Source organism: Primulina eburnea, chromosome 2 (genome assembly GCF_022965805.1).
Source record: "Primulina eburnea isolate SZY01 chromosome 2, ASM2296580v1, whole genome shotgun sequence".
Lineage (NCBI taxonomy): Eukaryota > Viridiplantae > Streptophyta > Magnoliopsida > Lamiales > Gesneriaceae > Primulina > Primulina eburnea.
The window spans coordinates 254139-270388 of NC_133102.1; the positions used below are offsets into that span (position 1 = coordinate 254139).

General features: G+C 39.3%; 1 protein-coding gene across 1 annotated transcript; it reads left to right on the top strand.

The window, feature by feature from the left end:
* The first annotated feature begins 1869 nt into the window (after positions 1 to 1869).
* On the top strand, positions 1870 to 3954 carry LOC140824419 (protein PHYTOCHROME KINASE SUBSTRATE 4-like). The gene has a single exon (XM_073186008.1). It carries the CDS (start codon positions 2046 to 2048, stop codon positions 3762 to 3764), a length of 1719 nt encoding a protein of 572 aa, XP_073042109.1. The 5' UTR covers positions 1870 to 2045; the 3' UTR covers positions 3765 to 3954.
* The last annotated feature ends 12296 nt before the right edge of the window (positions 3955 to 16250 follow it).

Consider the following 16250-nt stretch of genomic DNA (forward strand, 5'->3'; position numbering starts at 1 on the left):
AACAAAAAATTATAAATATATACGTAGCTACGCGATATTACTTAAACCGAAGGACGTATATATTTAATTAGAAATAAGGCAGGAGGGTGGGGGTTTTATTTTTCATTTTTTATTTTTTAAGAAAGACGGAGATAAACATGTAAGATCTGTTAATTGTCCCACATCGGTTGGTTAATTAAATAACTTTGAAGTTGTATATATGAGCTTGGATAATCCTCTTCACTTGAGCTAATTTTCGAAGTTGAATGAAGTCTAAGTTTATCTTAACAAGACCATTCCCATCCGTGAATTAATATTGAAAAGAAAAACAAGAATTTTGTCCTGAGTATGAGGCACTTCACGTTAGCTCTGAGTCAACACTTGCCCACCAGCACTTGGGCACAATTCCCAAATCTAGATCAACTTGGAGCCACAACAATTAACAATATTCACCGATAACCACAAATAAATATTATTTTTTATCAATCCTATAAAACTACTCATACGAGATCAACGTACGTTATGATATACTTACTAATTTATATGGATATATCGCATGCTTTGGAACCCCCTTGGCCTCCAAATTGAGATTCAGATCAGCTGATGAAGTTGAAATGGGGAGAAGCATGGTGGATAGTAGAGAAACCACATGGAGGGGGTGGTCATTTGAGTTGGAGACAAAACCTAAATAATTATATAAAAGTAAGGCCATTTCGATTTATTTATATTTTTAAAATTTATTTAAAGGATATCGAGAAGATAACTTTGGAAAATATTGCAATGATGGATGATATCATTATCTTTCATTGGCCAACCCTTTGTTATGCTGTCCAAGAAACAGCCAGAAGTGCAAGATTTATACTCAATTCTTTTATGCATGCCAAAGTTTCAAATTTCTGATTTCTTTTCTTTTCAATTGATCTTTCCCCAAAGGAATACAAAATTATAAAGTCGATTCATGTTCCATTGTTTCGAATGTTTTGATTTTTAATCTGATTAGAAACTTTGGTTAAAAATAGGGTTACTTTTTTTTTTTCCTGAATTCTATTTGGGTTTTGATTGTGGCGTGCATGGTTAATCTCTTAGTAGCTAGATTGTAAGATTTTTACCTCAATCCATCACTCACCTTGCGATCAAGAAATTGCACAAGACCATTCAACTATATATATATATATATATATATATATATATATATATATATATATATATATATATATAGTGATCACATATACGACGTTGGAGAGACATGCACTTAAATTGTCTAGATTGATTGGATTCTCCAATTATTTAAGTGAATAATCACACACACACACACACTATCAAATTAAATAATATCTTATATATCATACCTACCTAATGGTTGTTGAAAGAGAACAAAGAGGATCGCTGATATGTCAAAATGTTGACCACATAATGAACATGCATGCATTATTAATTTTGATTTAAGAGTCACTTAATTATATATCTGCATGTACCATACACCATTTGTCTAGGACATTCTCACCGCCCGGTAATTACGTTATACTTTTACTGCATGCAGAGCCAAATCTTTAACTGACTCATTAATTAATTTTGCAGCCTAATCTATTCAATATATATCACGCACACATGCATGACGACTCAGACTGTTGTCTTTTAGTTGCGTTGCGCCTATGTAAATAATTATTTGGTGGACATATGATATAACTGGGGAGTTTGAACCACACCAATTATATATATATATATATATATGTTGTTGCGGAAAAATTGCTTTATTCAATTCGATTAATATCTCAGTGCGAGTTTGATCTAATGGTGATCAGCTAATTGGGATGTTAGCTTTTATATATGGGAATAAAATGATCGTCACTTGATTCACTGTATATATATATATATGCTTGGTTATATCATTAGACCTGACCTTTATTTAATAAAAACTAAAAAAGAAAAAAATGAACATCATGTCCCACACATTACTGGCTCAGATTTCTTCATTTGAGCCATTCTACTTATAAACGCCAGAGTCACCAATTTCACAAAGCATCAGTTTCCTCAAGTTTTGGTACTTACAAGCCCTCGTATGTGGAATGGATTCACAAAATTTAGTAAAAAGTTTCAAGTACAATTCACCACAGCAACCGATCTTTAGTGTCATAGAATCTCCTCTCCATTACCGATCCTTTCCTCCAAACAATCCTACAACCTTTAAAGAGAGATCCTTTTCTTCATTCCAACCCAAAGATCCCATAAAAAATTCCCAAGAAAATGAAACAGATTCCACCATTGACGACGCAGAAATAAGCATTTTCGATGCTCAAAAGTATTTCAGCGAAAACAATGACATGAAAGACATTAAGAAACCACAGCAGCAGCAGAAACAACAACAGAGAATCCCATCTCACGATCTGCTATCGGTTCCAAGATTGTCGTCAGTTTCTTCTGCAGATGGATATGGCGGGAATTATCGGACAAGATCATTTCATGCCACGCCAACTGCCTCGTCTGAGGCTAGCTGGAATAGCCAAACAGGCTTGTTGGCAAATCCTCCTGGTTCAATGGCTGTTTCTTTAAGGAATTTCCCTTCTGATATGCGTAGCCAAAAAAGGAATCCCGCTTCTAAGAAATGGAGTTTTTGTCGAAAGTGCTGCTGCATTAACAAGAATTCCGTTAAGGTTAAGGAAACAACCTCGGAATCAGACGTCAGGGGACATGCTCATGTGATCCATAACGAGATGAATAACATGGAGAAAACGAGTTACTCTTATGTGAAAAGGGGTCAGAACGGTGATGAGAAAGCGCCAGCAAACATGCCACAAAATATTTCAATTCCTAACGTCGAAATGGCGCTCCAACAGAAAGCGACGGCTTCGAATTACCATTTACAGCTCTCTCCGGAGGAAAAATTTGCCCCCAGTGATCCGCCCCGCCAGCAGCGTGTATCTGCATCAGGAAGGCCGTTTGGTGATGCCACGGCTGCGGCTTTCTCCTTCCCTATCCTCAATTCATCAATCCACGCGACCAAGCCAGCAGGTTTCAAGGCCATAATTACAAAATCAGTCACCAATCCCCTGGAAGATCCACCACGCTACTCGCTGGAAGTTTTCCAGCCTGTGCACGATCCCATGCCGATTTCAAGAACGCCCGATTTCAATCCAGGCAGCCCCATGGCGCGTCTCTCGAACATGGATGACGATATGTACAGTGACGCCAGCTCTGATTTGTTCGAGATCGAAAGCTTCTCGACTCAATCAAATTCATACCAAATGTATCGTGGGAGGGATTCTCTGGACGACGAAGCTCCAGCGTTTAATCCAAGAAGGTTTGCATCCGCCAATGGTATGATTAGCAGCAACAATAATAATCTGCATGCAAGAAGAAGCATAGATGAGCCACCAACACCGAGTGTTGCGGCAACAGAATGCTACGCACCGAGTGAAGTCAGCATCGATTGGAGCGTGACCACCGCAGAAGGCTTTGACAGAGCAAGTGTCACCAATTTCTCCATCTCTGCTTCGGAGATAGGCAACGTGGCTTTTCTCCACAAGAGGCTGCAGGAGGAGGCTTCTGGAGGCGACAGCGGGAAGAGGAAGGGAAATGGGCTTCTGCAAATGAGCTGTCGGCAAGAGAAGTCTGTCAGCGTGGGGCCGCAGCCGGTGAAATGCACAGTGCCGGAAGGCCCACCATTGTTTCCATTGGGTATATCCGGTGGTGCGGGGCACGTGAGTGGTAGGCCACCGAGAGCGAATAAGCTGCCGTTGGGGGGCTCTCATTCGGCACGTCTGTCCCTTGCTTTTGTGGCTAGATAGCTTTCGATAATAATAGAATTTTACCAATTGTTTTTCCCAAAATATAAAATAAATTTAAAAAATAATCGGCCCACTGTGCAATTCTAGTTAAAAGATGTGGTGGCAAAGATCATGGCTGGTTTTCTTGAAATAGCATCTACGAGTCATCCGCCGATGGATTTTCGTTTGTCTTTATTTGTGATTGCGGCAAACGAAATTTCTTGGATGGATTGCTTTTACCTTTTCGAGATTTGTGGTGTGTGCTTATTTGTGAAATCATTCGGTTCCTAATTAAAGATTTTGTTTCTCTCAATAAACTTTCTAGTTCTTAGTACTATTTCCGGTAGGAGATAATACTTCCACTTAGTATATTGATCGTTAAATTTTGGATTTTGGTCCTCTGAGTCACGTCATCACTCCGTGGGGAAAAAAATTACAAATCAAAACTTGAGATATTGATATAAGATGAATCAACTTATTTTCAGCTTTTGGAAACATAAAATTAAACAGAAGTCTGATCTCTTCACAAAAGACTAGACTAGTTGTTATCTATGTAAAGTCAAAGTTATAATAATACAAATTAAAGTTGTTACCTTTTGTGCCGCCTAAGCTATCCTAGGGTTATTAATTTTTGCTGAATATAATTCCTAATTTTTTCTAGGTCAAAATGCAATTTATAACTTGTATCTTTAATTAAATAATAGCTAAATTTTGATATTTGAATGTATTTATTACTATTATTATATAAATAAATAAATAGCATTCCTCCATTGAAAGATTACGTACAATAATACTATATGTTCGAAGATGGTAAGCAAATTTTTATTTCGAAAAATTCCAAAAAGGGAAAAAATAAATAACACGTCAATCAGACGCTGAAAAATGAGCCATTAATGGTGGTGGACATGCATGATACATGCAAATACGTATATAAATCGCTAATCATAATTGAACAGTTATCATGAATGTGGGGACCCGGACGCTAATCAAGTTCTTAATCATTATTTGGGACAAATAAATCAATTATAAAACAGGGTCTAAATTTTTTTTTTTTAAAATGCGGAACGTAATGACAACAATCTAATATACAACTCAGTATATAATAAAGTACAAGTCCTGTACCGTCTACAATTCAGTACAAACTAAAGTTCAACAACTACTATCAAGTGTTCAACCCTATATACAATCCAAGTCCGGAGCCCCCACTCTAATCACGATCTCTCCTCATCTCCTGAACCCTGAACTTGTCCCACATGTTGTCATGTACACATACAAACAAGACAACAGCCGGATAACTCCGGTGAGAATAAATCCCAGTATAAATCAAAGAACATGCAGTCATATATTCAATACCAAGCATGAAACAGATAACAGTAATACATATCAAAATCAGAAATGTAAACAATATCAATCTGTCGACAATACTCGTGACTCCACGATTCAGACTAGACTCAATCCTAGCCTAGGGATCCCGGTGTCCAGATGTGGCATTCCTATATCGAAAAACAGTAATAGAAAAGACTTCAGTTCTATCCAAGTCGATATAACCAAACATCCAGTGTCCAGACGCATCCGTCATAGACTATGGTCTATCGCCATATCTTGTGACATCGTGCAATGTACCCGTGGTTACCTACCACTATCAGGTACTTCCGTCACAAGATTACTCGTCTAATGCATGCTCATATAAATCCATAGAACAAGCATTTAAATCAAATCATTAAACACAATGATAAACGATTAATAAGTATGTGATTTAGGGAAACTCAAGTACATCCTACTTGAGTCGATGTCCCAATACACATTGACTTATACCTTTCGTTGCAGTTTCGGTCTGGAATCCAAACTCTGTCAATCCCTCAATCTGACAATGACAATACCAATAATCTCATATCAATATACCTTTCAAATCAATAACAATCTGATCAATTTGGATTTAATTCAAAATCAACGGCATAACGGTACAATCTCAGTATCCCCGTCAATACCAAATCAACAGACATCAATTACCAGTCATAACTCATATCCATTACAATCTGTAATTTAATCACAATTCAAATCTGTCTGGTATAAATCAATATATCCTAAAAATTCATAACAATTCCATAATCAGTCCGTTTCTCAATCTGACTTCGATTCTACGATGTCTAATATATCAAGAACATCATATATGAATTTCATTCAATTCTGACAACATCATAATTTCAAAGCATGCCAAAACGTAGAAAAACTTACGTCAAGTTGTAGTCTACGTTGCTAGGAACTCGGTACCGAAGTCGGATTACAATTCAGACGGACGGATTGATCGCAAATCGAATTCTGGAATCAAGGATCAAAGCTTTCCCCGGATTCTCCTTTTCTTTCCCCGGGAGAATGAAATGCATGTGTGTGTGTGTGTGTGTATATATATATATATATATATATATATATATATATATATATATATATATATATATATATACATCTCCCGCATGCATTAGGCCAAGTGGCTCGGTGTGCATGCTGCACGTCTCGCGCATATGCGCGACCACCTTCCGCGCATATGCGCGAGACATTCTGTCTCGGCTCGTAGCTTTACGGGGACTCGCGCATATGCGCGACACTCTTCCGCGCATATGCGCGAGGATTTCTTCACAACTCTCGGGTTGTGTCGCGCATATGCGCGGATACACGCCGCGCAGATGCGCGTGGCCTACTGTCTGCTTGGTGCATGTGAGCGCGTTCTGTCGCGCATGTGCGCCGATGCTACTGTCCTCGCACATACATTTCCACACGTATTCTTATTTTGTGTCCCGATTAATCCCCTCATAATCATGTCAAATTATAATTCAATAATTATAGATTTGTAATGCCCGAGGATTTGATTATCATAACTTGCTATAAGATTAGTGAATTAAATAGATATAACTGTAAACGGGCCACTACGAGACCAGATTGGATAAAGAATATAAATTTCACCAATTTCGGGCAGAACTAGTGGCGCCCGAGCGGTAGAAAGTGACCGCCCGAGCGCCAATGTTCCATGGCATCACATTCGGGCAGAAGGTGTGGCGCCCGGGCGGTAATTTATGACCGCCCGAGCGCCAGAATCTCGCATGGCGGGCAGAACCTTACGCGCCCGGGCGGTAGATCTTTACCGCCCGAGCGCCGAGCTCGCGCCCGGGCGGTAAGTTTCGACCGCCCGAGCGCCAGCAAGGTTTGGTTAAAGGGAGCCACGTTTCATTGGCATGCAAGTGGCGAAATATATAAACGTTATTTGCCTCAAAATTGATAAGAATCAGAATAGAAAAGCTCCGAGAGGCTTTTGAAATCCTTACGCTCGCATCTTTCAATCCGTCCGTCAGATTTGAAATCCGACTTCGGTACTGTGTTCCTATCGTTGTAGGCTACGCGTGGACGTAAGTTTTACTATGTTTTGGCATGTCTTGAAATTATGATGTTGTAGGAATCAGATATGATTCATATATGTTGTTTCTGACATATTAGACATCGCATAATTACAACCGGATTTAAGAACGGACACCGTATAGAATTGTTATGAATTTTAGAGTTGAATTGACTGGGTTTTGATACCAGATTTATACCATTATCAGTTATGAATTGGGGGAATTGATGTAATTGTTTAATATAGAGATTGTGCGGTTGAAATGATACTGAGATCAAGTAGTGACTTGGATAGGTGTTGATTAGATAAGAGATTGATAGATTTTGTATCAACATTTCCATTTCAGATTCGTATTGTCAACCGTGACAGCAACTGTGCGACGAAAGGTATAGTACATGTTTTGTTTGGGGAATCACGACTCAAATAAGATCACATTTGAGTTTCCCAACCAAAATCACATACGTATTTTAATGTTTATATCTTGATATGATTATGAATCGTATATAGATTTGTTTATAGAACTTGTATGCAAATCTTGCTATGCGGTGTTTATAGATCATGGGACATTGCATTGGAATGATTATGCTTGTTTACAGATTTTGTATTCATGCATTAAGATAGGGCAGTCTGGAGATCAGACAGACTACTAGATGTTCGACGATATCTCAGCTTAGGGGAAGATCACCGCCCCTATTGTAGACGCGGATACAGATCAGGCCGAAGTCTAGGAATAAGACGTACAGCACCTCGATTGGTAGGGTAGGTGACAGCCAGTGACGTCTTATTCACAACGGGATCCCTAGAGTTTTAGTCGAGTCGCATCTAGACATGATTAGACTCGCATTGCATGATTATATATGAATGATATTCATATTAGCATGTTTCATGTTTTAAATTGTTTTACTGCATGTATACATGTTTATACTGGGATTTGTTCTCACCGGTTTTCCGGCTGTTGTTATGTCTGTATGTGTGCATAACAACAGGTGGGACAGGATCTGGGTCGAGACAGAGATGATCGTGTTAGCGTGGAGATCACGGGCGTAGCAGATGGACCAGTAGTTGTCTTTTATTATGTACGGTCTTTTAATACTGGTCAGTTGAGTACATACAGAATAAGACATGTATATTATGTTTGTATGTTGTAAAATAAATAAAGAACTGATGTTGTTTAGTTACTTTTGATTTAATGTAAAAAACGAAAATTTGACCCACTTTTTATATTAAGGATCCATTTAATCCCAAGAAAAAGAATTAGAGCCCGGGTCCCCACAAGATTATTAGGATTAAATTTCCGGGCACTACATTTCTCCCCCCTAAGATACGATTTCGTCCTCGAAATCACAAGCAATCAAACAAAACCGTACACAAAAATTTACATCAGTGAAATAATGCTGGGAATTCTTGTCTCATATCCGACTCAGTCTCCCACGTAGCTTCTGCGATACCATGACGAGTCCATTGAACTTTCACAAGAGGAATCGTCTTTGTTCTGAGCTGTTTTTCTTTACGATCGATGATCTGAATCGGTTTCTCGACATAACTTAATGTCTCGTCTAGCTCGGTCTCGTCTAGTTGCATAACATGTGAATCATCAGGGAGATATTTCCGCAGCATCGATACATGAAAGACATCATGTATTCCAGATAAAGAAGGCGGCAATGCTAGTCGGTAGGCACGATCTCCTATCTTCTCGAGAATCTCATAAGGACCGACGTATCGTGGAGACAACTTCCCTCTCTTTCCAAATCGGACAACACCCCTAAAAGGTGAAATCTTCAGGAACACTCGGTCTCCTGCCTCAAATACCAACGGTCTACGTCGAAGGTTGGCATATTTGGCTTGTCTGTCCTGGGCTGCCTTCATTTTCTTCTGAATCAATTTCACTTTTTCAGTCATATATCTGATCATATCAGGTCCAGTCTCAGGAACTTCAGAGATATCATCCCAATACAATGGGGATCTGCATTTTTTTCCGTACAACGCTTCAAATGGGGCCATCTCAATACTCGTCTGATAGCTGTTGTTGTACGAGAACTCGCAAAGTGGCAATGGATCTTGTCAATTAGTGCTAAAATCAAGCACTACAGCTCTCAGCATATCCTCCAATGTCTGAATCGTCCGTTCTGACTGTCCGTCAGTCTGTGGATGATATACGGTACTCAAATGTAATTTCGTACCGAGAGCTTGCTGCAGACTCTGCCAGAAGTGCGAAGTAAACCGAGGGTCACGGTATGAAACAATAGATTTCGGCACTCCATGCAATCTAACAACTTCTCTGACATAGATATCGGCCATCTGATCATATCTATATGTCATTTTGTATGGAATAAAACATGAAGATTTAGTCAATCGATCAATCACGACCCAAATCGCATCACAACCTCGGGAGGATCTTGGTAATTGTGTCACAAAATCCATGGAAATGTGATCTCATTTCCATTCAGGAATGGACAAACTTTGCAACAATCCTCCTGGTTTGTTTCTTTCAGCCTTCACCTGTTGGCAATTCAGACACTTTGATACAAATATAGCAATGTCCGCTTTCATTTGCTTCCACCAGTATTGTGTCTTCAAGTCATTATACATTTTCCTGCCACCAGGATGAATGCTAAATCGGCTGTTGTGTGTCTCTGTCAGTATCCGCTGTCTTAAATCCGAAACATTTGGCACCACAAGACGATTATTCACATACAAAATACCATTTTGAACCTGATATTCCGATCGATGTCCAGCTCTAACCATAGCAATCGACTTCTGTATATTCTGATCATCTTTTTGAGCCGCTTTAATTCTCACAATCAGCTCTGGTTCCGCTTGAATAGTATATAATCTCATTGGTCTCTTATCTATCTCAAATACTAGTCCAGACAAACAGCAGTCCTCAATCAAATTCGAGACTCCCATAGTCGATAAGGATAGAGAACATACCTTTCGACTTAGTGCATCTGCTGCTGCATTAGATTTTCCCGGATAGTATTTGATTTCACAATCAAAATCTTTCAATAAATCCAGCTATCTCCGCTGTCTCATATTCAATTCTGACTGTGAAAAGAGATATTTCAAACTTTTATGATCAGAATAAATTTCGAATTTCTCACCATACAGGTAATGTCGCCATATTTTCAACGCAAAGACTATGGCTGCCAATTCAAGATCATGAATTGGATATCGAGATTCATGGGGTTTCAGTTGTCTTGAGGCATAAGCGATCACATGCCCTCGCTGCATCAAAACACAACCCAATCCTCGGTGAGATGCACCACAATAAACAACAAAATCACCAGTACCTGATGGGATAGTCAACACCGGTGCACTGGTTAATCTCTTTTTCAATTCGAGGAAACTGGTCTCACATTCCTCAGACCAAACAAATGGAGCATTTTTCTTAGTCAACTGCGTAATCGGTTTGGTAATGCTCGAGAAGTCTTTAATAAATCGGCGATAATATCCTGCCAAACCCATAAAGCTGCGAATCTCTGGTACAGATGTCGGTCTTGGCCAAGAAATCACTGCCTCAACCTTGCTGGGATCAACAGATATCCCGTCTCCTGATATAATATGTCCCAGAAATATCACCTGTTTCAACCAGAACTCGCATTTCGACAGTTTAGCATACAGTATCTCCGTCCTCAAAGTTCGCAACACAATCCTCAGATGATTAGCATGTTCAATCATATTCTTTGAATAAATCAATATATCATCAATGAATATGATAACAAACTCATCCAAATATTTCTGAAAGACACGGTTCATCAATCCCATAAATACCGCCGGTGCATTCGTCAAACCAAATGGCATGACAATAAATTCATAGTGTCCATACCTGGTTCTGAATGCAGTCTTAGAGATATCAGAGTCCCTGACTCTCAATTGATGGTATCCAGATCTCAAGTCGATCTTGGAATATACCGAAGAACCCTGCAACTGATCAAATAAATCATCAATACGAGGCAATGGATATTTATTCTTTACCGTTGCCTTGTTCAGTTGCCGGTAATCTATACAAAGTCTCATCGACCCATCTTTCTTCCTCACGAACAGTACTGGAGCACCCCAAGGAGATACACTCAGTCTGATATACCCCTTGGCCAGCAAATCCTCCAACTGTTCTTTCAATTTTTTTAATTCGATCGGTGCCATCCTGTAAGGAGCCCTCGAGATCGGAACTGTTCCTGGCATCAATTCGATGCTGAATTCTATCTCTCGAATCGGAGGTAATCCATGAATCTCATCCGGGAAGACATCAGCAAACTCACACACCACCGGCAAGTCCGCCAATGATGGGCTCGATTTCAGTAAATCAACTGAATATACCAGGAATCCATCCGGTCCTTTCTGCAATAATCGTGTCATATTCATTGCAGATATCAAAGGAATTCTGGCTCGAGAACCCTTACCGTAAAATTTCCACTCCTCAGCCATCTCAGGTCTGAATCTCACTATCTTGTGGAAACAATCGACTGTAGCTCGGTACTTGGTCAGTATATCAATACCGATAATACAATCAAAATCAGATATCCCAAGCACAATACAATCTAACTCAATCTTATGTCCATCATACTGCAGTGTACAAGATTTCACAGACTTCACTGATATCAAACCTGTCCCTAACGGGGAGGAAACAGACACTACCGCAGACAACGACTCAATAGGTAACCCATAACTCAATGCAAACCTCTCAGAAATAAATGTATGTGATGCACCAGTATCAATCAATACGTATGCAGGATAACCAGAAATAAAACAGTTACCTGCTACAACGTCATCAGGTGCATCCTGTGCCTGCTCCTCGGTCAGAGCAAACACTCGGGCTTGCTGTCTCGGAGGCTGGCTCACTGTCTGGCTTCCTCCTGGCCTCTGCTGTGACTGGGTAGATGGTACTGGCTGAAAAGAATGAATAGCAGATGGTCGTCTACCTGCCTGAGTCGCTGATCCAGATGACTCAGCTGCCTGGGATCCCTGGGCACCTCTCTGGAGACACACTCGAGCAAAGTGTCCCTGTTGCTTGCAAATACGGCAGCTGCCAAACACTCCTCGGCACTGCTCAGTGGGATGTTTCCCTCCACAAGTATTGCAAATAGGTCCAGTATAGCTCTGGCTCTGGCGAGGACTCCCAGAACTAGAAGAACTGCTCCCTGACTTCTTGAATTGCTTTCCTCTCGTCTTCAAGAAGTCCTTCCTTCCGCCACTACTGCTGCCACCTTCAAATCGAGGAGGTGGTTGCTGAAATCCCGGTGCTGGAAGCATAAACGAAGCCTCTCTCTGTCTCATCAGACCTGCTTCGGCTCCCTTGGCTCTATTCAAGGCATCGGTGAAATTGTTCGGTCTTCCCGTGTTTACCAAGGTGAATATTTCCGGATTCAGGCCGTTAATGAACTGATCCGCCACGGCCTCGTCATGATCCGCCACATGTGGAGCAAAGCGCAACAGGGAAGAGAACTTGGCCACGTATTCCTCGATGTTAAGTTGGCCCCGTCTCAAGTTCGCAAACTCGGCTCCCTTGTCCTTCCTGTATGACACTGGAAAGAACCTCTGATAGAATTCAGTTCTAAACACACTCTAGGTAATAATCGTACCTCGGTGTTCCAATGCCCTTTTTGTGTTGATCCACCAGTTCTTGGCAATGTCATGCAATTGGTGTCCTATCAGTTTCACCATCTTCTCATCAGTATATTTCAATGAATCAAACATCATTTCAATATCATCCAGCCAACTTTCACAATCCACTGAATTTTCGGTTCCTTTCAGCGTAGGTGGATGGAAAGACTGAAATCTTTTCAAAAGTGTCTCCATGGGTGTGGCTGTAACGTCCATGGGAGGGTTAGATGTACTACCCTGCTCCGGTACTCTTCTCGGAGGCATATCTGAAACTCAAAAGGATTAGTAACCCCAAAAAAAATCCGGTTTCAATCCTCTTCCGATCATCTTACTGCTGATCAAGAATTAGCTCCAATTCATATTCAATAACACATGTTTTCAAATCAAATTAGATAAACAGATAAACATGTATTATAAGGCAGTAAATCATGCTAGCAATCACAAGCAGGAAAGAAAACACATTCTACCCCGCGCACTAGCTCCTATCTCAATCTCAAGGATCTATGGCTCTGATACCACCTGTTGTGGGGACCCGGACGCTAATCAAGTTCTTAATCATTATTTGGGACAAATAATCAATTATAAAACAGGGTCTAATTTTTTTTTTTTAAAATGCGGAACGTAGTGACAACAATCTAATATACAACTCAGTATATAATAAAGTACAAGTCCTGTACCGTCTACAATTCAGTACAAACTAAGGTTCAACAACTACTATCAAGTGTTCAACCCTATATACAATCCAAGTCCGGAGCCTCCACTCTAATCACGATCTCTCCTCATCTCCTGGACCCTGAACCTGTCCCACCTGTTGTCATGTACACATACAAACAAGACAACAGCCGGATAACTCCGGTGAGAATAAATCCCAGTATAAATCAAAGAACATGCAGTCATATATTCAATACCAAGCATGAAACAGATAACAGTAATACATATCAAAATCAGAAATGTAAACAATATCAATCTGTCGACAATACTCGTGACTCCACGATTCAGACTAGACTCAATCCTAGCCTAGGGATCCCGGTGTCCAGATGTGGCATTCCTATATCGAAAAACAGTAATAGAAAAGACTTCAGTTCTATCCAAGTCGATATAACCAAACATCCAGTGTCCAGACGCATCCGTCATAGACTATGGTCTATCGCCATATCTTGTGACATCGTGCAATGTACCCGTGGTTACCTGCCACTATCAGGTACTTCCGTCACAAGATTACTCGTCTAATGCATGCTCCTATAAATCCATAGAACAAGCATTTAAATCAAATCATTAAACACAATGATAAACGATTAATAAGTATGTGATTTAGGGAAACTCAAGTACATCCTACTTGAGTCGATGTCCCAATACACATTGACTTATACCTTTCGTTGCAGTTTCGGTCTGGAATCCAAACTCTGTCAATCCCTCAATCTGACAATGACAATACCAATAATCTCATATCAATATACCTTTCAAATCAATAACAATCTGATCAATTTGGATTTAATTCAAAATCAACGGCATAACGGTACAATCTCAGTATCCCCGTCAATACCAAATCAACAGACATCAATTACCAGTCATAACTCATATCCATTACAATCTGTAATTTAATCACAATTCAAATCTGTCTGGTATAAATCAATATATCCTAAAAATTCATAACAATTCCATAATCAGTCCGTTTCTCAATCTGACTTCAATTCTACGATGTCTAATATATCAAGAACATCATATATGAATTCCATTCAATTCTGAGAACATCATAATTTCAAAGCATGTTAAAACGTAGTAAAACTTACGTCAAGTTGTAGTCTACGTTGCTAGGAACTCGGTACCGAAGTCGGATTACAATTCAGACGGACGGATTGATCGCAAATCGAATTCTGGAATCAAGGATCAAAGCTTTCCCCGGATTCTCCTTTTCTTTCCCCGGGAGAATGAAATGCATGTGTGTGTGTGTGTGTGTGTGTGTATATATATATATATATATATATATATATATATATATATATATATATATATATACATCTCCCGCATGCATTAGGCCAAATGGCTCGGTGTGCCTGCTGCACGTCTCGCGCATATGCGCGACCACCTTCCGCGCATATGCACGAGACATTCTGTCTCGACGCGTAGCTTCACGGGGACTCGCGCATATGCGCGAGGATTTCTTCACAACTCTCGGGTTGTGTCGCGCATATGTGCGGATACACGCCGCGCATATGCGCGAGGCCTACTGTCTGCTTGGCGCAGGTGCGCGCGTTCTGTCGCGCATGTGCGCCGATGCTACTGTCCTCGCACATACATTTCCACACGTATTCTTATTTCGTGTCCCGATTAATCCTCTCATAATCATGTCAAATTATAATTCAATAATTATAGATTATTAGGATTAAATTTCCGGGCATTACAATGAAGGTTGTTTTGATTTTCAGAAAAAGATATATGTAGTCAGTCGTCTTTCTTACTTAGGATTATACGTGCTGATGATCATTAATGAATTGGAGAGACGAGTAGCTAGCAAATCATGCATGTTGTCTATACTAATTTATAACTAGTTGCGGTTATAAATCTCATCGATTATTATTTATATTCTAAATATGAAAATTAACAATATTGCAGTTAATTCAAGATAATCTGTCATTTTTATATAATAATTTTGTCCGTTGGTGAAGCAATACAATTTATTATTACGTTAAGATGATCTCTAGCTTGATTCCACTGTACTAGCTTGAAGGAGGAGTTGGTTTCGTCGGATCATGGCCCGGATTCGCTCCTGGGTCAGGATAATCCATCATCCCGGTCTCAACAATATTGTTGCTTCCCTCGTCCTACAATATTAAAAATATCTCTGATCTTGTAATTAATCCTTGATTTATATGATCATCATATCTAGTGTATATTCATTTTCAACAAAATTAATTAAGAGAGAATTAAGTCGATCAATGAAACTTATAATACATGATGATCAGAAAGTTTGCTCAACGCGGAAGTCTTGTTTGATATAAGTAGTTCTGAAACATAAACAAAATATACAATAAATCCATTAATAAATGTATGTAAGTTCAAGTGAACTAGCTAAAACCAAAAAATAATCGATGAGTTTGATGTAAAATAAACAAAAAAATCAGCATACTTGATTTATGAATTGCTGAAACTGATCGAGTATGAGAAAATATTAGAAGAGCGGTGAGAATAAGGAGACAAATCTTCTGTTGGATCTGCATAATTGTCAACACATATGAAAACGAAGAAGAAGTAATGATGATGAATATGGTACAATATCATATATCATATATATATATATATATATATATATATATATATATATATATATATATATATATATATATATATATATAGTGTGTGTGTGTGTGTGTAGTTTAAAAGGAAGGAGGATATATAAAATATGATCGCAAACATTCATTTCATGGGATTATGCATATTATACGTTGGATTTACTTCATTTATTGTTTAAAAGGAAGGAGGATATATAAAATTACCTTTATTGTCACAAAATCACACTCATT

Excerpts from the sequence above, each read along its gene's own strand:
- LOC140824419 (XM_073186008.1), top strand. The coding sequence starts at position 2,046 with ATGGATTCACAAAATTTAGTAAAAAGTTTCAAGTACAATTCACCACAG.